We start from the raw sequence: 20,707 nt of genomic DNA on the forward strand, positions 1-20,707 counted from the left end.
AGTACTTATTTTGATCCTCAGATTGTCACAGATCTGGCCGTGGCAGCCCCCTGGTGCATTTTCACCTGTCATTAAGCATTAAAGGGCCTCGGTCGTGCAGGCACGTCTAGAACATGGCACAAGAAAAAACCCAAGGGCCCGTGGAGGTGGTGGAGCTCCCAGAAGGCATCTGTTGCTGAATGGCCTACACCCACACGCAGCCCTGACCCTTCCAGCCCCCTGTGCCTGGGCTCTCGGGGAATGCTGGGGAACATGGAGGTCAGTGGGCTAGTAGGGAAGAAGATTTCTCAGAGACCCTAGATCTCTGTTTTATGAAGAGGGTGAGTGGCTCGTGTGTAGCTGAATGGTGGGGCCTGGAACACTGTGTGCTTACCACCCGTTCTCAGGGGATGGTGTCCACTTGGATAGGATTCTTAGCCGTGGGCCAAGGATGCATGCAGTCCAAGTCTGTGGAGCATGTGCTGGGCCCTTCAGAACATCAGAACATGTGCTCTTAGGGTAATTAGACCCATCCTCTACCCCACATCTGCTCCCCCCGCCCCCCCCCATTACCAAGGCTGTGATCATTTACCTTTGGTGGCCTCCCCCAGGCCTTGTAGTCAGGTTGCACAGTTTGCTCTGTGCACAGCCAGACTGCTCTTGGTTGACAGGGACTTGGGGACGTCCTGGCCGTGGCCTGGGTGAGCAGCAGCTCATGAAGCTACATCAGACCCTCTAGATGGGCCAAGAAGTGAATGAAAACCTTTTCATTGTTTTGATCCCAAGAAACAGTGTATCTTTTGTTTACACTGCCTGCTTCCTACTTCTTCTGTCCCAGGCATGTGCAGGCATGAGTAGACTGAACTGCAGGCCAACTGAAGTTTAGCACCAAACCAGACAAAGTAGAGAGGGAGAGGTAGGTGGCTCGCAGACCGGTTTAGATGGAAACAAAAGTTTACTGGAAGTGTCACCCATTTGCATTTTCATATACGATACATGAACTTGAAGTCTCCCTCTGCTGTCCTTCCTACGATGTGAATTCCCTGTGCTGTCTGATTCCTGGTTTTATAAATGATAATCTTCTGTAGAGAATGTACAAGGGAGAGATCTAATCGGTAGCTAGCTTGTTTGGGAATAGCATAACCTGAACATAAACCCAGAGATATGTGTTCCCTGACAACATTCTTTTGAGGCCCTCATTAATTGAACATAGAAACTTAATAAATGAGCCACTTTCTTTTACTGTCTGAGCAAAGAATAGTGGAAAATCTGCATATGAAATGCCGCATTAAAACTAGACCTATCTCATGAGGTGGTGAGTTGCCCATGACTTGATAGAATGACAGTTTTCATAGCAAAAACAGTTGTGAATAGCTTAAATGAATTAGTGCCCGTCATTGATCTGTGATCCAGTTTGAAGATTCAGTGAGTGTTTCCCTTGGAGCTGAAGGAGGTAGTTCACTGTTGTGGTTTTAAGTGGCTTCCAACGCCCCCCATCACGGAGTCCCTGGAGCCTGTGTGATCCAAGAGTCATCCTTCCTATGGCTTCAGCCCTTTGTGTTTTTCCCTGAGACCTTCGAGACAGCACATGGTTCAGCTTATCCCAATGGCAACTGTGGATGGCAGGTTTTCTGAACGAGGGTTTTCCATGACTTGGGGATAAAGTATGATCTTATGGGAAAGTAGGGCTTGTGGACAGGTGTGAAAACTTTGGGGTGAGGCCTTGAATCCTGAGTCCATCCATTATGTCCTCTAGGGGCCCCATTTTCTCTCCATCTCCTAGGGATGTGGCGAAGGTCACAGGGAAACATTCAGGGACGGAGCTAGAAGTTGCTGTCATCGTTTGCCCATCGTTCTGGTGTCTCTTTGAACCACAATTGAAACATTTCTCGGTTGGTCTTCGGAGTTTAGAGAGATGCTGCTAACTTGGTTCACTTGTCTTTCAGTACCCTGCTTGTGTTGGGCCCTACTGATGCATGCTGTGTCTGGGTGTACACAAACAGGAGGCTGGGGCGCTGGGGTGTGTTTAAATGGCTGGGTGGGCATCAGCCTGGACGCGGCGGTGTTCATGCACGCTGCCTGGGGCCAATGCTCCATCCGTCTGTGGCAGGTGGGTACACCTGCACGCCTGCCTCACAGCGGGGGGACCCGGGCCACTCACATAGAACCGTTCAGAGGTGCAGGTGCCCGGAGGGGGACTTCAGAGAGGTCTGACTGGGGTTTTTTAATCTCTGGAGGAGGAAATGAAGATGCGCATGAGGTGCGTCTGCAGGCGTCTCTGACCATCCTTCGCTAGACTTCTCCCAGCTGAACCAGAGCAGGGAGGTTCGGGTTGTGGTTACAGTGCATTACATCTCATCAGCATTTCTCTGAGGCTGGGGCATTTCAGAACGGTGTATTCTCGCTCTGAGGCTTGTATTTTGTCTGATAGGGCCCCGACCCACCCGGGAACTGTAAGAACCATCTCTGGCTTCTCTGTGGGTGGTCACCGTGCAGTGCCACACTTCCCAGGCGACGGTCGGGGGTCTGAGGGCCGGCGAGTGGGTTAGAGATCTGCCTGGTGGAGGGGTGTGCCGCCCTGCAGGAAGAAAACCCAGGCACACCGGGCCTGACTGGAAGTCAGCCAAGGAAGAGGTTGTTTGCTCTACAGAAAGCCTGCACTATAATAGTTTCTTTGAAATGATGCATCAAAACGAAGGAGAGTTGGATTCGTGCAAATGGGATTTTCCTGTGACTGCAGGGCCTGGGCAGGTCAGCAGCAGCTCCAGTGGCTCGGCCGGTGCCGGGGAAGCTCACCCCTGCCCCGCGAGCGGGAGCAGCGCATCCGGGGGAGGGGCTCCCGGCACCCTTTCCGCAGCTGTGTTGACATCCTAGTGAGTTGGGCACAAGGTATGCAAATGCCCCCGCGGCCGTGGTGATGAGCAGAAAGTGAAGCTGGGCAGCACTGCAGCGGCCTGGCACCTGAAGGCAGGGGGCTCTCAAACCTGCTCTAAAATCTGGGCCAAGGTGGAGAGACCCCCACATCTTCCCAAAGATGCCCCACACGGGCAGGCCCTTTTCCTCTCTCATTTCTGTCACTTGTCATGAAAAATACTATTTAGGTTGACGGGGGTTATGAGTGGGTAGAGGTGGTCTTCCATCAGGATCGCTGGGGCCACTCTCTGCTCCCCGCCCCCCAGCCCGGTCACCTTGGATTACGGCAACAACACCCAGCCCTGTTCCCGGAAGATGCTGCGACGGCCCCTGGGGAAGCAGGCACATCCAGACGCCCACGTGACATGTCCGCACCTGCCGATCTGGTGCAGACATTCCCTGTCTGAGTCTCACAGTCCCGAATTCCGTCTCTTCTAACATGTTACCAAAGATACATCCTTTTAAAAAGGGAGAAAAAAAAATTTAAGACCTCTTAGATATTCAGTGTTGAAATTAGCTTAAAAATTTCTGTGTGTCTCAGAGTTCTGTTGGTATTCCTTGCTTTTTCGTTTGTCTCTTAGAATTTGCTATTGAGCTCTCGGATATAATGGTGGAGATCGGGCCATGTTTCCCGGGTTACTTTGACTGCCAGAAAACTCTTAGCTAAACTCTGGCTCTTTGGCATTAGATCTCAGGTTCCCAGGGTAAGTCTCTCTTTCTTGATGTCATTTCTGATCTCTCTTTTGTGTTTTTTGCACTGTGCCCATCTGTGTGTTTTTATGGTTAAGCTCCCTTGAGTAATGCGAATGTATATGTGTTGTACTTTCTGAGTTTTTCGGCCCAGTGGGGTTTGGACCAGCCTTTGGAGCATGGATTGGTGAGCTTGTGTGTTCTACCCTATGCTGAAGTCTGAGTTGACTTGATTTTGAGTCCACAAGCTTGGTCTGTCCCCTCATCTGTGAAATGTGGAGGAGAGCAATACTGGCCCACAGCATTGGTGTGAAGACTGGAAAGGGGTCTGGCATGTCATTTCATTGAGTGGTGGCAGTGACTGACTCTTCCGGACCCCGGGCTAGGGCGCACAAAGTCCGAAGGCCTGGTGTATCTTGGGCGGCTTTTCAGAGGCTGGGCTCGTCTCTGCCTGCAGGAGAGTGGACCTGGATCCAGAGCTGTGTGCGGTGGTTACCCTGACCATTTCTCCGGGCAGCCTCGGGTCAGGGTCTTTTTTTGTATCTGCATACCTGCTTCCCTGGATTGGGCAGGGGAGGATGTCTTGCTCTGATTATTTTTGCATTAAAGTAGTAATTAAATTCCGATACTTAGTTGGTCGTCTCAAGTGTAAGTTGAAGGTGGTCCTTGTGCAGACACCACTGTGGCGGCTGGTGCTGTATCCAGTCATCCTCCCTCCTCTTGGCTGCTGCAGACGGAGGGAGCCCCAGCCCCAGCCCGAGTCCTGTGTTTCAGGGCCGCGGTGGCTCAGAGTGGCCCAGCTCCTGGTAAGTCTGCCCAGAACCTGCTCAAGGGCGTTCCTTTGGTGCAGCCCCATCCCCAGCTGCCACCCAGCTTGAGCCCATGTCCTCTGTTTGGGGATTCCCTGCGGAATGCTCTTGACACTGTCTCCAGGGATATTTTTCAGATCTTCCAGGAAGAGTACCTGAGGGTCCACCAGGGAAGCCTGTCCCAGCTCTGCGCCTTCCTGCCCTGGCTCTCCCGGGGCCCCACTGCCTCTCTGGCAAGCGCTGCTCTCCCTGCCTCTTATTTACCTCTGCATTGCTGTTGTCCTGTTACCCTGTTTATTTGTATGGCTCTTCGTCACCAGAGTGTAAGGTTCATAGAAAGAGATGCTATTGCACTTTTCTTTCGACAGGAAGGCCCCCTCCGCATCTTGACTCCACTTCGGCACAGGCCTCCCATTTTACTGGAATATGTAGGTGTTCTTTGCCTGCAAAGTGGGAACTTGACTCCTGATTCCAGAGGCAGGGCGGGGGCAGTGGCTTTCTTCCAGACTGCTGTCACTGTTGGTAGCACCCACGGTAGCCCTTGGGCTGGGCTGTGCATCACTGTTCTGCACTTGCTGCTGAAGACACAGGTATTGCCCACCAGGCCTAGTGGGTGCAGACACAGCCTTCAGAGTCGGGCCCCAGCACACCCCCTGTCCTGTGCAAGCAGGCCTCGGGACTGCGGGACCTCCTGACCCAGAGAGGAGCATGGACTGTCGGAGTTGGTTCCTGGAGGGAGACACAAAGCTGAATGTTGAAGGAGTCATCTTCTGGGCATATGGGATGGCCATAAAAGTCAATCACCCCAAAGAATATTGTTCCTGCTAGACCATGGAGATAAAAAGACCCAACAGGATGGGGTCCTACACTTCAAGCACTTGTGATTGTGTGTGTGTGTGTGTGTGTGTGTGTGTGTGTGTGAGCAAAAGAGATCACCTTAATGCATGAATTGTTTGTAGTACTTAGTAGCATATTCGGTTTTTCTTTTTAAAATCTCCATTACCCAAATGCATCCCATTAATATATCTCCCTAAAGTACTTTTATGAGTTAGATTAAAACAGCGTCACACAAGTCTGATCTAAGACGTGTTTTTTTAAAAAGGGAAGGACCAAGAATGTTCGTTAAGCATGAACGGGTATATTCGTTCGCTAGGGCTGCAGTGACCGAGTACATTAGACGGGGGGTTAAACAACAGAACTGTGTGTGTTGACAAATGCCGGAGGCCAGACCGAGACCTGCGGCTGGCTGCGCTGATGTGTGCTCAGCGCCGACGGCTGGAGGCCGGCCGGCCGACCTCACCCACCACCACCCTCGTACCGCCTGCCCCACACTGGCGTCATCGGGCACCTACCGCGTGCTCCTGTGAGTGAGCTGACGCGGACGGCTGCAGGTGCTAGAGGGCAGCGAGTCTGCCCTTCCTGCAGCTCTTTCTGAGCCGTGGGCCGCACCCGCTGAGCCGTGCCAGTGGTCAAGGGTTTTCGGGACTGGCGTGGCCTTGGCGTTCAGTCGTAATGGCTTCTTCCATTGAATGTTGTCCAAAAGCAGTTTCTCGCTGGCTTAAAAGCGTGTGCCGTGTTGTCATGTGCACTGCCTGAGAGGGCAGGCCTCCCACTGTCCTTCCTGAGTACTTGCAGCGTTTTCTTGTTTGTCAGGGATCGGGTGTGTTCCTTTTGCCAAAATTTCCTGCATGGCCCGCACCCCCTCCCCGGCTTCCTTCGAACACCCCCCACATCCTTGACATTTGGGATCCAGGCAGAACCCTAAAAGACTTGGAAAGACTAGTCTCGTGATGAGACTCTTTAGCGTCCCAGCTACCGCCGTCCACCCAATGTCCGCAAAGGGTTGAGGGGAGATGTCTCCTCTCAGACGCTGCCAGGTCTGGAAGCAGTTGGGACTTGTCCCTAACGTGACCCTGTCCCCTTACTGGTGTCACTTTGACCGCATTCTCTGGTCGTACTGAGGCTGGTAGTGACACCTGGCTGACATGAGATTTCCCACCTTGAAGTGATTGCTTAGCCCCGCGTGCGCTTTCTTCATTTTAGTAAGTCGTGGTTTTATTTTGAATAAGCCTCTTTCAACCTATTAATATTAGTCTCAACTAAAATTAACCTTCCCCTAAATTATTCTCACACAGAAAAAGCAAAGTAATTTTGAAAGTTAAATCAAAACAAAGCAATCTTGTGTGTAAAACAGATAAAAATCACAGACTGTGGTTACGGAGCGCCTCTACAGGAATCGCTTACAGAAAGCCGATTTCCTCCAGTCTGGTTATGGAAGGAGAACGGGAAACGCCCGGGCCTTATCACAATCCCGTCCTGTCAGACAAGTCCTTGCGAGCTCGTGTAAACAGTCACAGGCAGGGGCTCCGCTCGCAGCTGGTGTCTGCGTGCAGTGTTTGTGTGTGATGGGGGACGCCGGTTCCCAGCCGCACTCGTGGCCCGTGGTTCCACCGGGCTGTATTGGAAGCCTCACCTGCCCGATTGAGAAGGGGCTTCATGGAGAGCCCCGAACAGCGGAGCACTGGTCTCGGGCGTAGATGACTCATTAAGGAAACAACCTTAACGAGGGTAGGTTGCAGACCGGAACCGTGAGACGGGTTGTAGCTCCTGGCGTAGAGGCAGGTGTGCTCCTTTGCCGCCTTTGGCTGCTCTGATTTACACACCGCACTCACCTGCAGAATGGATGAGAACTCACAGGTGGGCCCTCCGGAAGACCTGAGGACCTCGGACACCTTTAATCTAGCAACTGCCTTTTGAACAGTTTCTCCTCTTGTCATGAACATGGTGGTCACTAGCAAAGAGGCCTTTTTAGAAATTTTTCACTGTTCTTTGCTCCCCACGTGGGGTGGGAGGGTGGGGGTTGACCCCGCCTGTGTGTGTGGCCATGGACTCAGTGCTGAGCCACCCGTGTTTATATAGTGGATCCACCCACCAGCAGCCAGAGGCGCGGTGGTGCATCCGTGCACCACTGGATTTAGCTTCTTAGGACAAATTACCCCAAATCACTGGTTTCTCAAGTAAACTACAGCTATCAGAAATTCACCCTCGGGGGAGTCGCGTATTTGAATGTTAATAACCTGGGTTGTGAGACAGTTCCTTCACATCTCTCTCTTGTGTCCCCTCTACCCCTACCTCTTCCCATGGGACGCCGACTCCAGTGACTTGGGGGATGGCTTTCCTCCACACCTGCACACAGGCTGAAGCATCCCCTGATCGAGGCGGTTCTGGCCAATGATGCCATGGCCCATAGAAAGAATACATGTGTTTTTTAGAGGGGCAAACTGAGATTCAGGGATTGTCTTTGCGGTTCCAAGCATCCTTTTGGTTTCTGTAAAGAAGCAGATCATTTAGCATGCTGCTCCTTATGTGGCGACGTCTCCCTCTGTGGGGAAGGTAGGAAGGACTTCGGCCTCGCAGTCTCGGGGGAAGGACCCATGCTCGGAAGGTGCAGCGCTTGTAAAGGGGTGCCCTTCGTAGCTGTGAAAATGGGATTGGTGGTTCCCTTAAATATAGGCGTCCCCCACCCAAAAATAACACGAGGGCTGAGAAACTAAGAAGCTTTCCTATTGTTGTTTCAGGTCTTTTTGAATAATTACCAAGCAGCCGAAGCCCACCCCCAAATGATTATCTTACGACTGTTACGTTACATCATCCGCCTGGTGTGGAGATTGCAGTGACGACGGGTTCCTTGCGGAGCCAGATGGGTGCAGACATTCGCTTGTTAAAACCAACAAGCCCCAGCACCACGGTGTGAGAGGTGCCATTGCCATGCAGCCCGCGGTTCTTTCCCTGAGAGGGCGTGCGGGGAGGCTGGCCGTCGCGTTCCCGAGGACACCGCACTGCACGTGGACTTGACCTTTCTGTTCGCCACATGGCAGAATTTCCAATGGAAGTTTGTTGTGAATGTAAATGAGGGAGGATTCTTTTTTAAAAAAAAAAGTACAAATCATGGTTCTTTGGAGCAGGATTTTATGTAAGAATGGTGTTTACACGTGGTGTGGGTTTTCTTCCACCTTCTTTAATAAGAACAGGTTTTTCAAAAAGGAAATGGAAACTTTTTAACCAACTCATGAATGACTTTTGTACTAAAATTTTAAGAACCTGTTGCCTACTCTCAGAGGATTATATAGACTCTGCAGTGGAAACTGAGCCAGCTAATTGATAAAGCTGCCTTAGTTTATTTTTAGATTACTGTACAGAATTTTTAAACGGGAGAGGTATGAGATAGCCCCCTCCCTTCCCTGCTATTGGCTCTTTGACATGCTTTTTTTTAAATCGTTATTAATACCAAAAAAGTTCTTATGAAACGAAACTGATTAAAGGGGCAGAAGGTCTGTCGTCAGCCTGTATTGATATGCCACTCCCGTTTTGTAAATACTTACTTACCTCCTTAAATTCAGTTGCATCTGTGGCAAAATTTTAAAACTCTTTTCTTGTATTTTTCCTTTTCTCCTTTTGTGATGCTCCTCTGGTCTGTCTGGAGGCCGATGCACAGATTTGGTCCAGTGTATTCTCATGAAAGGGAATTGGGTCAGAACATGAGTCAGGATCTGCCTGTGGCATCTGCGGTCCAGTTGGTCTTGTCTGCCAGTAGCTTCCTCCCTGGGACCTGCGTGGTTTTGGTTTTCACTGGTTTTGATGGGCTTGTCATTTACAAGTGTTCTGAAGAAGGACTACCAGTCACAGCACAGACAGGTACTGTGCCCCTCGGCGCTGTGGGCTTCTCTGGTTGCAGACTCCCCCGTGGTCACAGGTGCACAGTCAGCAGGCGCCGCAGGTGGGGAACTGGCCCCCTCACAGCTGAGCCCTTTGGGCTGCAGGTGTCAGAGCTCCAGCCCTCGTGGGAATTGGCACGAGCTGTGGGCGGGGCTTTAGGCGGCGGTTTCCTGGGCATTCAGGTTTTTCATCCAATTCCAGGTTCACCTGGCCTTTGATGCCTGACACTTGGTTCCCACCCCCCCAAATCCACTTTGAAAGGAAGGCTTAATTCTGCCTTCCGCCGTGCTGTAAAAATACTGCATTGGAGCCCGAATCTGAAGTGGCCGCTCAGCCTTCGGACAGAGGTCTTTCTTGTTCCCTTATTCTCGGGACACGTGGGTGGTGTTGAACCACCCTTGGTGCATCCACCTCTGTTGGGCGCGCTCTTTTCTTTCTCCACACCTGCCTGGGAGGGGTGCAGCAAATGGAGGGCCCATGAGTTGGTCTGACATTTCAAAGGCAGTTAAACAATTTGGGGGGACCCGAGAGAGATCAGGAAGCAGTGAAAGAGGAGCAGTAGAGATCATTTCGTGAAGCCTGTAACTCTTCCAGATTTTGAAACCTCAGATCATTAAATAGCTTTTTAAAAGATAAACCTGATTTTTCAAACGAGTCAGCAGTGCCAACAACTCTTGTTTTGCTTTGGGCCCACAGAGGACCAGTGTTTCCATGTGATTAAATTAAGTGAGGAAATCCATTCATTTGTATCTTGATAATTCTATATAAATATATATATATACATATATATATCTACGGCATATACGCATTTTCCTTTAGGTAGAGATATTTTGATTCCAAATATTCTTCCTTTCTTAGGATTTTCTTTTCCCCCACAATCTTGTTGGGGTCTTGAATATTTTTAAAGCTACGTTGAGTGTCAGCTTGTGTTCCCGACATGTCTCGAACCCCTTGGTAGGGTCATGACGTCCACACGGTTGTAAGGCGGTGGTGGACCTGCTGGACACACACACCAAAGACGTATTTGGTTCTGGGCGCCTCTCCCCTCCCAGGATCTCTGTACTCAGTGCCAGTCTCTCTGACTGGAGCACTTTACTCTGTTTCTTCAATACTGCAGCTCCCTGGGAGCGGTGCCCGAGGGCTGTGTGCTGGCATACCTCTGGCTCAGTGGCCGCCTGGTGTCCAGGCTGGCCGCGGAAGCAGCTTGTGAGGAAATTAGAGATTCTATGAATTTGTAGTATTAAGGAGCAGGATGTTGCACCAGGACTGAAGAGAGATGACTGGATGTCTCTGTACTGTACGTATCTGTTTATCATGATGCCTCCCTGCGGAAGGTATGCCTACTGTGGTAGACCTTGACTTTTTAGTGTGTATTTCTTTTACTTTTTGTAGAAAAAAAAAAAAAAAGACTAGATCCCTTTTTGGAAACTGAATGCGGGTTTTGTGCCTTGACCACCTCTTCTCCCATGAGGTTTGTAGAAAGTGTCCTGTGACTTATCACAGAAATGCAATAAACACATGCAAAAGAATCCCATGAGTAATTCTTCCAGTTACCTGTACTCCTGCCCAGAAGTGAGTTTGCCAAGAACTGCTCTCGGGGTTGCGGAGGAACCAGGCAAAACTTCCCTCTGATTAAAAAGAGTGTACACCATAGAGAATAACTTTCTCCTGTTTCCCCGTCTTGATATTGTATATATTTTGACTATTTATTAGATTAGGAGGTCACATTTTACTTACCAACTGAGCCAAATGTCTGTGTGCAATTGTGTTTCCTTTACCTTTCTTGTAAAATTTTGTACAGCATAAATGAGTAAAGATCACTGTTTTTACTAAACTTTTTCAGAATTGAGGATTGTACATATTGTAGAATCTTTTTCTGTGTAATGTGTCCTACTGTTTCATAATGCTGTAACTTGTAGAAATATTGTATATTTATTTCCTGCTTATTTAATGTCTTATGTTCTGAAAAGTGTTGACCTCCCTGCTCCCCGCCCCCTGCTGTACCATTCATTGCTTTAACTCTGAGGTGGTGACTATGAGCCCCACGCTCTTCCCTAGGCTGGCCCTCCAGCTTTGGTTCCTAGTAGTTCTGGTCACGTGGGTTTAAGTTCTTGGGGTTTGCTATCCTGATGATGAAGTCGGTGTTGAGCCATCAGTGAGAGACCATAAATGGCCGGCCACAAAATTCTACAAGAAATAGCTGGTGACTTTTCTATTCCGAAAGAGCCAGCTTCTCGTGGAAGCAAATTCTATGAAGGCCAGGCCATATCTTTTTTAATTTTATTTTATTTTAATGTATTATTGGCAGTTGGGACAGATTTTTCCATTGAAAATGTATCCCTGACAATTCAGTGTTCAGAGAAATAAAAACGGGCCCCTTTTTGGGGATGCTGCCAGGAGTTGGTCAGGGCAAGAGGAAGGGACAGGTAAGCCAGGTTGCTCCTGCCTTGAGAGGGACATCAGGAACACCACCTCATGCCACTTTTTGGCAACTGGTGAGTAGTTAAATTATCCCCCACCCGCTGTGTCCTGTGCTTTGAGGTGTGGACTTAATGGTCTTCAGGAGCTAATTGTACAGACCCCCACCCCCAGCCCTGAGCCGTTTGGTCCCTACCTTTGATCAGCCTGCTTCAGGTTGTCTTCCTTCTGCTTCTCTGTTGGCTTCAGGAGAGGTTGGGGGTCCCACTCGACTAGATGTTAAGATGTGAAAGCTCGCGGAAGCTTCAGAGAGACCTCCTAGTGGCCCCGTGTCAGTAGATGGTTCTAGCATCCCTGCTGATTTAGCCTGGTGCCTGTGTGGTCCACTCCCCACTCACGTGGGTGCAGGGATGGGTCCACACGTGACGCTAAACCAGCAGAGGGGACTCCTGCTCCCAACGGCATTGTATTCAAGAAGCATCCTCAAGCTCCCAGCTAGGTAACTTGACTACTTTTATTTGGGAATCAGACTTTAGAAGCTCTCCGAAGTTGTATGTGCAGGTTCTGTGACCACTAGTTACTGTATCAGAACTCATCAGGTACACATTTATAAATAGCACTGATCTGTCTGTATACGGACCGTCACTAACTTGTTTCCTAGGACCCAGCGTATGTAGCATTTGTATTGCGATTTCCCTGGCTTACTTGTGTTTTGCACTGATGAATTTTGACAGGGTAATTGCCACTTTACTTGTGCAATACTGCTGTAAATAACTGCAGATTTTTTTTTTTAAGAAACTTAATCTTTTATGTTCTTAATGAAGTTTATATAAATAAAACTTTCAACTAGTTTTGGTGAGCTGTTTGATTTGTTTCACAGAGCGGTGGTAGAGAAACAGCTGGTTAGATATGAACATATACACACCCACACCTCTGCCCTTTATCAGTCACAGGACGCATTACCTACGTGTAGATTTTAGGAGTTCTCGCTTGAAGACGACTCTGTGTAGCATACTTAAAAGCAAACCACTCTTAAAAGTTTTGAAGTGGCTGGCAGGACCTTCTGCAGTTTTCTGCCCACATAGTCCGATATGACTCAGCACTTGGGAGGTGGGGGGCGGGGGGTACTGGAGCCAGCTCTGTATTGATTCATGATGGGGCAGAGTCCCTGCCATCCCATCCTGTCTCCTAGTTGAAGGAACGAAACACAAAAGATGGGGAGTCTGGTTTGACTGTGGTAGAAAGGACTTATCCGCAGGGCCAAGTGGATCGCCAACAAGTGTCTGGAGCCCTGTGTGTGAACAGATCCAGCTGCCTGGTAAGGGCTCCCTGAGTGTTGGGGATGCTGTGCTGCCTGGGGGGGGGGGGGGGGGGGGGGAATGGTCTAAGGGTTGACAGAGAAATGAAAGCTTGGTTTGCGGGGTCTAGGCTATAAAATCCAAAACAAGTAATTATATAATTGATCAGTTCTGCTCTGAAATAAATGCTGGGAACGTGAGACGGGCCGAGCTTTGTTTTAAACTGGTGATCTGTTCATGTTTTTCATTTTAATGAGGCGAGCACTACACAAATACGGTCTCATCACTATAGATATGTATGTGTCTACATTTATTTCAGATCGCATTTATTTCAAACCCAGCTTGTTTGGCTCCCATCCCCGGTCCTACTTCCTCAACAACACAAGAGTTCGAATTTTTCCAGATCCTTTCCGTTGCTCTGTGTGTTTGTTTACATTACGTTGGTTTTGCTTTTTCTACAAATGCCGTAATTCGCATGTGATTCTGACTTAGCAGTAGGTCTTAGATCTTCCCATTGTGACCACTTCATTCTGACCTCTGCATCAAGCGCACAGATAGGCTGCTTGCTGCCTGGCGTCCCACTTCTGGCATTTCTGGGTCTTCAGGGCTGCCTGGCCGCTCCTCGCCAGCAAGCGGGAGGGTTGCGTGGTGGTGGTGGTACCGGGAGATGGGGTATCCCCTTCAGCAGAGTTGGGAGATGTCACCAACCTGGCTGCACTCACAGCCACCAGCAGCAGGTGAGAACGCTCTCCACCAAGTGTTCTCACGTTGGTATCAGCCTGGAGGGGGGAGGAGTAGCATTGTTAGTCGAATTCAGATTTTTCTATTGACAAATAAGATGATCTTTTCAGATATTGTTGGCATGTGCCTTTTTTATCAAGGTCTTTGCTTACAGTCAAGGGGGTTTTTCATTTTTTCTGTTGATGATGAGCTCTATAAAGCACGAGTAAAATATCTCTTAACATGTCGGAAATATCTTTCCTTTTAGTCTGTTGCTATTTTCCCCTAACACTGTAGTATCAATATTTTTTTTTCTAAAGATTTTATTTATTTATTTGAGAGAATGAGAGAGAGAGAGCATGAGAGGGAGGAGGGTCAGAGGGAGAAGCGGACTCCCCGCTGAGCAGGGAGCCCGATGCGGGACTCGATCCCGGGACTCCAGGATCATGACCTGAGCCAAAGGCAGTCGCTTAACCAACTGAGCCACCCAGGCGCCCTGTAGTATCAATATTTTTAAACACACAGATAAGTTGAAAGAATTGTACAGAGAACCCAGTACACCCACCCCCTAGATTCTACCTTGTGCAATTTGCTATATACTTCTTTTAACGTCACACATACATCCACTAATCCATCTTACTTTTCAGTGCATTCCAGAGTGAACCATAGTCCTCGTACTCATCCCTAAATACTTCAGCACACATATTATTTGGGGTTGGTTCTTTTTTTTAATGAATTTTCTCTTTTTTGAGATAAAATGTACACACAATAAAACACAAATGTTAAGTGTGCATTTGCTATATTTTGACCAAGGATAAAGCTGTCACTCAAACCCCTATCAAGGTGAGGAACATTGCCATCATCCTAGAAAATTCTCTCATGCTCCTTCCCAGGCAATCCCTCCCATCCCACCCCCAGAGGTGACCTCGGTTCTGATTTTTTTCCCACCGTAAATTAGTTTTTGTTGGTAGTTTGAATAGAATCAGGCAGATATGTGTTTTTTGTGTGTCTGGTTTCTTTTTTGCTCAGCTTAATGTTTTTGAGACACAAGTTATAATCAGTAACTTCCTTTTTATTAAGTCAGGTATTATTCTACTGTATGAACAGATGACATGTGGTCTGTTGCCTTGTTCTTGAACACCTGAGCTCTTACCAGGTTTGGGGCTAGGAGGAATAAAGCTGCTGTGAATATCCTTCTTCACATCTTTTTGTGAACATATGTTTTATTCCATCGCGTGTTTTTTTACTTCCTGAGATGCACTTGATGTAGTTGTTACCACTTTAGAAGTCAGATTTCATCCTACTTAGGCTTCTGTAGTTCATATCTTGAAAGACCTTCCCTCTGCTAAAGTTTCAAAAATATTACATTTTATTCATATAACTCTACAGTTTTTTTTTATTTTTAATCTTCTGGATTTATTTTCTTTAATGATATGCTGTATGAATCTAACTTTATCCCCACCCCATCCCCCCCCCCAAGACAGCTAAGACTCCTCTTTTCTCCACCAGCCTGAAATGGCTATTTGACATCCACCAATTCTCATATAGGTGGTTCTGTTGCTCCGTTCTTTTCTTTTCCATTGATGATCTTGTTTAATCTGCATTATCCTGATTACTATAGTTTTTCTTAATTGAAGTATAGTTCACACAATACTAGTTTAAGGTGTGCAACGAGAGTGATTTGAAATTATAAACATTACAAGATGCTCACTACATGGGGCCACCATCTGTCACCATACAAAGTCACCACAACACGAGTATATTCCCTATGCTGTACTGTTCGTCTGTATGGCTTTATCTAGTTTACAACTGGAAGCTTGTGCCTCTTCATCCCCATCACCCATTTTGCGTACTCCCCCATCCCACCCTTTGATTACTCCAGTTTTGTGTTTTAAATTTCTTATCCTTACTTTTCAATATCATCCGGACACTCGGCATGTTGTCTTAAATATGCATTTTAGAATCAGTGTAAGCTTGAAAAGTTCTGTGGGGATCTTGTTTGGGATGATGGTGACTACATATTCATTTAGGGGAGCACTGTCATTTTTCCAAGGTGTTTTTCAAGGTGGGTAGTACTTGTATCCATCTACGAGGCTTGCTGTTAGATGCTTTCAGTACACCTGCTTGTTCTTCCATATATCCTGCACATTTCTTGGCAGCTTTTCTTTATGGGAGAGACGGGGATTATCCAGCGTCCATCCCCCTTATGCTCCCTTTCTTATCTCCACCACAATTTCCCTTTCTCTCCCTGCCCCTGGCACTGCTGAAGGCAGACCCATGTCCTAAGCTTGGCCAATGCAACATTCTTTGAATCTGGAGCAAGCGAGGCAAAAAGAGGGGTTGTTGGGAGGGCAGCGTCCTTGAGGCTGTGGGGGCATGTTGGCATTCCCTGGCCGTGGTGCTCTGCTGCCCGGCCACCAGCATGCCAGTGCCTGGTCTTCCAGCTTCCTGTGTGTTCTGTGAGCCTGGCGCCCACCCCTCCAGTAAGTTCTCTGTGTGCTGAGTTAACCAGAGTTGCTTTCCGTTGCTGGCAGCCATAAGCGCTGACTCATTGCTCCCTGTCAGGAAGGAGCCGAATAAAAAGGTGGTAAGGAGTTCTCTCTGAAGAAAACAAATTCAGAAGGTGAGAGGTGACAAGCTGCTTGTTTAAATTCTCCACTAGGGCAAGACCAGATAGGATGTGTGAGAAGATGGAAAATGACAAGGCAAAAATTCTCCAACTTTCCTAATTTCTACCATGGGGGTCCCCTTTCCTGAGACAAGCCCTGAGTCCTTAGAAGAAGTCATTACCAAGAAGATACATTAGAATGTTGAAGGCCCTTGTTTCTAGAATGTTCTGCCATATAATAACTGTGTTACCAAAAGGGACTCAGCAAGGGAAAATCATCACAACCGCTCCCCTTTGTCTCCTTAAAGCAGATTTGGGGAGCATCAGCTCTACAATAAACCCCTATCTGCTAGCGAAACAAGATCGAACTTGGACGGCTACTCTTTAAAATACACCCTAAAGATGTCATGTTCTGTTGTTGCCTTTCTGGCCCAGAAGGACATCAGAGAGTTTATGCAACCTCATTTCTCTCTTAGTAATTTAAGTAATGGTTTTCCTAAAACATTCATTCATTCAATCCAAGTATGTAGTAAGACCCTACCATATCCCAGGTGCAAATGAAACTATAAAAATGCTTAAGACTAGGGGCGCCTGGGTGGCTCAGTCGTTAAGCGTCTGCCTTCAGCTCAGGTCTTGATCCCAGCGTCCTGGGATCGAGTCCCACATCGGGCTCCCTGCTCGCGGGAAGCCTGCTTCTCCCTCTCCCACTCCCCCTGCTTGTGTTCCCTCTCTCGCTGTGTCTCTCTCTGTCAAATAAATAAAATAGTAAAAAAAAAAAAAAAAATTGCTTAAGACTAGGACATGCTAGGGAGCTGTGCTACTCCAGGTCTCATGGGCAGGAAGCAGAAAGGCCCCGATGAAATTCTGTGGTGAATTCCCAGGGAGCGAGCTGTTTTGGGAGCTTGGAGAGGTGATGCAAGGGGATGTGTGGCTCCACCCGTGTCTCCCCCACCTCCCACCCGGCCCCAGAGCCCCCTGTAATGACACCCATGGTGACAACCAACCACTGGGCACATATGTGTGAGGTCCTCTTCAGAGTATCTCATCATCTCAAATAGCCCTTTGAAGAAACTGCCCTTGTTACCCCAAGTGTCCAGATAGGGAAACTGAGTCGCAAAGCATTTAAGCTACTTGCCCAGGGTCACCGAGCTCATCGCCACAGCAGTGACTCTGCCAGACCACATAGGACTACTCCCCTTCCTCCTTTCAGGTCCCGGGAGGGTCTCAGCAGGAGGCTGAGACCAGGCGGGGTCTGCCTTAGATGGGATGCCCGTGAGGCTGCCTTGCCTCAGAAAACAGTTCCAGGCATTCTGGGAACTTGTGACTCTCTGTGGCCTGGTCCAAACCACCTTGTAGGGACAGGAGGGGGTGGGTGCTGTGGGCCCCAGGGCTCACTTGCATCTCTGGCCCCAGGGCATTTCAGCTTTACCAGTGGCACACCCCATAGAGGCCCCCATCCTGCAACTCTCCGTGACCTCGTCTGATGGCCTCCTGTGGACATGTGGGTTGTCCCAAGAGTTCTGGGTATTTTCTGAGCCTCCTGACTGCTGCCCATGTCTCTGTAAGGTGTGGCCTCAGTCTGACAGAAGCTGTGGTCCCTTCCGTCCACCTGCAGCCCCCACTCACTCCAGCACGGCAGCCTCCAGGCATTTGTCCACAGGTCAGGCCATGTTAGTGGTGGCATCCCAGTCTGGGGTGATGGAGCAAAGGGGTCATGGACCCTGTGAACGTGGTCTCCCACCTAGGAGTGTAGAGTGAGGTCAGTCAGGGAGGGCCTGTTGTGCATCCGTTAGGAACAGAATGTGTTCACTTCCATTCTCATCTAGCCCTTGAACCTTTCTTCCCAGACCTGAGCTAGGAGGGTGCTCTGAACCCAGAGCCTCCCCAGCCTTCCATATGCTGCCTCATCCCCCAGGCAGCCCTGGGACTCTGCACTGTGTCTGAGCCCAGAGCCCCGGCTGGGTACAAATGTTCCTTTTGCTTGTCTTATCCTGGTGCACACCCCTGGGCTCCAGGCCAGGGCAGAGTTTGGGGTTCAGGTCATCTACCCCTTTCTCCAATGAAATCTGCATTGTAGCAGTCAGGACTGGGCTCCCTGGGGACTCAGGCAGGCCATCTCCAAAAGCTGCTGCTCTTTCAGAGAGCCGAAGCTGCCCCAATTTTCTTTTCTCTTTTGAAAAAAATTTTATGGGGGCACAAGTACATACAGCGACGTGTACAGCTCTCTTGACAGACACGTGTCTAGAGCTGAGGAGTCCACTCCCTGGTGAAGGTGCAGAACGTGTCCAGTTGTAAGCGCGAGCAGTCCGGTCCTGCCTGCCCGAGGCCCAGGCTCGCCCCTGACCTGTCTGCTCGCTCTGCAAGCCCCAGGCTGGGGGCTCTTTCTGCAGAGGCCTGAGGAGAGGTTGGAGATCTGGCTGGGGTCCTCCAAGGTCGTTCGGGGCCTCCCAAGGCCTTTCCAACAGGAAAGGGAGCCCCCTTTGCTATTTGAGTGGGTTCTAGGCAGCCTGTGGCTTGGTCACAAACTCTTCCCCATGTTACTCAACCATGACCTTCATGTCGTTATGTGTCACTTATTTCTGCTGAGAAGTCTGTCACAGAAAACCCTGGATGTAGACGATCTGGCACATTCACTTAAAAAGTAAATCCATTCTATTATCTTGACGTCTGGACCGTTGGAAGAAGAGGGCCGTGTCACCAAAGCTTCCTAGGTCATTGGCTGACATTTCCAAAAGCTTTCTTCATCATTCATTTTCTATAAAATCTCTAACCCATGTGAGTATAGGTGAAAAGATTTTCTTGTCTTTAATCCAAATCCCTCATTCACCAAATGTTTATTGAACATCCGTTATGTACCAGGCCCAGTTTTTTCCAAGTGCTCAGGACTCAGCCGGAACCAGACTGCTGAGCCCCCTGCCCCCATGGGCTTATCCTCAGTGGGGGTGAGGGACAAAAGATAAACGGATGAACGAAGGAACAGACGATGAAAGGCGAAGGAGATCACAGGGCCAGGTCTGGTGGTGGGGCAGGTGTGGTGGTGGGGCTGGAGTATGGAGCAGCCATCCACAAGCTCAGAGTAGTTCCAGACTGAGAGACCAGAGACAGAGAGGCCGGCATGGTACGGAGGCCGGTGAGGCTGCTACCAGGATCTAGTGTCACAGGGAGGCACTGGGGATGATGGGCTGGGCTGCAGGGCCAGGTGGGCCGTGCCCAAGAGACTGGGCTCCGTCTCATTCCGCAGGGCAGTGGAGGGCTTTTGTTGCAGAACCAACATAAGCTGATATAAATAATTTGAGGAAGATTCCTCTGAACTCTAGACTAAGGGAGACTGAAGGGACGTGAGGACAGACTGTCATATGGGATCTGGGATTTCCGTTTACTATAAAGGACATGATTTGGGGGGCGCCTGGGTGGCTCCATCGGTTAAGTGTCTGACTCTTGATTTTGGCTCAGGTCATGATCTCAGGGTCCTGGCATCGAACCCTGTGTCAGGGTCCTTGCTCAGCGGGGAGTCTACTGGAGAGGGAGAGAATCTCCTCTGCCCCTCCCCCACCCCCATGTGCACACTCTCTTTCTCTCCCTCTACCCCTCCCTGCCACTCGCTCTTTCTCTCTCTCTTAAAAAAAAACCTGAAGGACATGATTGTGACAAGTAGTAAAATCTGAATAAAATATGTAGATTAGATAATAATATTGCATCAAGGTTAATTTCCTGAGTTTGATCATTGAACTAGGGTGGTTTAAGAGGATGTCCTTGTTCTTAGGAGACACACTGAAGTAATTAGGGGTGAGGGGCACTGCATGTCTGCAGTTTACTCTCAGACATTCAGAAAAACCTATAATGTGCATATGTGTATTATATCTTGGGGCCAAAGGGGAAGGAGAAAGCAAATGTGGCAAAACGTTAGCATTTGGGGAGTCTGGGTAAGGGCTCTAAGGAAATTGTTTATACTATTTTGCAACCTCTTTATTAGTCCGAGTTTATGTCAAAGTAAGAAGTTAAAAATTTAAGACCCCTCTGCGGTGTCTGGGTGGCGGCGGTGAGCAGAAGTGTTAGACCCAGGGGACAGAAGGCCTCCCAGGAGGCCGGGGACCTGGACTGAGGGAAAGACGCTTGGGAGGGAAGGGAGACGCGGCCTCCCAGTGTGGAGGGAGAGAGAAGAAAAGACCTCAAGGGTCCTAAGGGAGGACTTGGGCCAGGACTTGGGGGTGGGGGCACTTCCAGAGAAGAGAAACGGAGTGTGGGGGAGGAGTAGGTGTGGGGGGAGCTGGGGTGGAAGAAGGGCTAATGAAGAGTTCTGTTTTGTTGAGCTGCCAACTCAAGTCAGGGCTGATCCAGAAACAAAGTGTTATCAATTCATTTTAAAGGGAGAATGTTGGGGTTTTAGAAAGGCATCCCAGCCACTTGGACTATAACCACTGCCGACTGAAGAAGGACTGCTGCGTCAGTATTTAAGCATTTGCTTTAATGAAACATTTTTAAGACTTACAAAAGACTTACAAAACACATCTGAGGAAATGGGGTCTTTAACCAGGAGAAATGCAGGACGATCAATG

General features: G+C 49.0%; 1 protein-coding gene across 6 annotated transcripts in view; it reads left to right on the top strand.

Annotated features, from left to right (window-relative positions):
• BCL2L11 (BCL2 like 11) overlaps window positions 1-12,376 on the top strand; it is a 50,558-nt gene extending 38,182 nt beyond the window's left edge. For 4 of the 6 annotated variants that reach the window (XM_035001037.1, XM_035001039.1, XM_035001038.1 and 1 more), the window contains one exon: window positions 7,970-12,376. In XM_035001037.1, the coding sequence (XP_034856928.1) occupies window positions 7,970-8,068 (99 nt within the window). In that variant the 3' untranslated portion in view covers window positions 8,069-12,376. The other 2 variants (XR_004678501.1, XM_035001040.1) reach the window with 2 other exon arrangements.
• Window positions 12,377-20,707: the final 8,331 nt, after the last annotated feature.

This window comes from Mirounga leonina, unplaced genomic scaffold (genome assembly GCF_011800145.1).
Source record: "Mirounga leonina isolate KUSES-001 unplaced genomic scaffold, KU_Mleo_1.0 Mir_125, whole genome shotgun sequence".
Classification (NCBI taxonomy): domain Eukaryota; kingdom Metazoa; phylum Chordata; class Mammalia; order Carnivora; family Phocidae; genus Mirounga; species Mirounga leonina.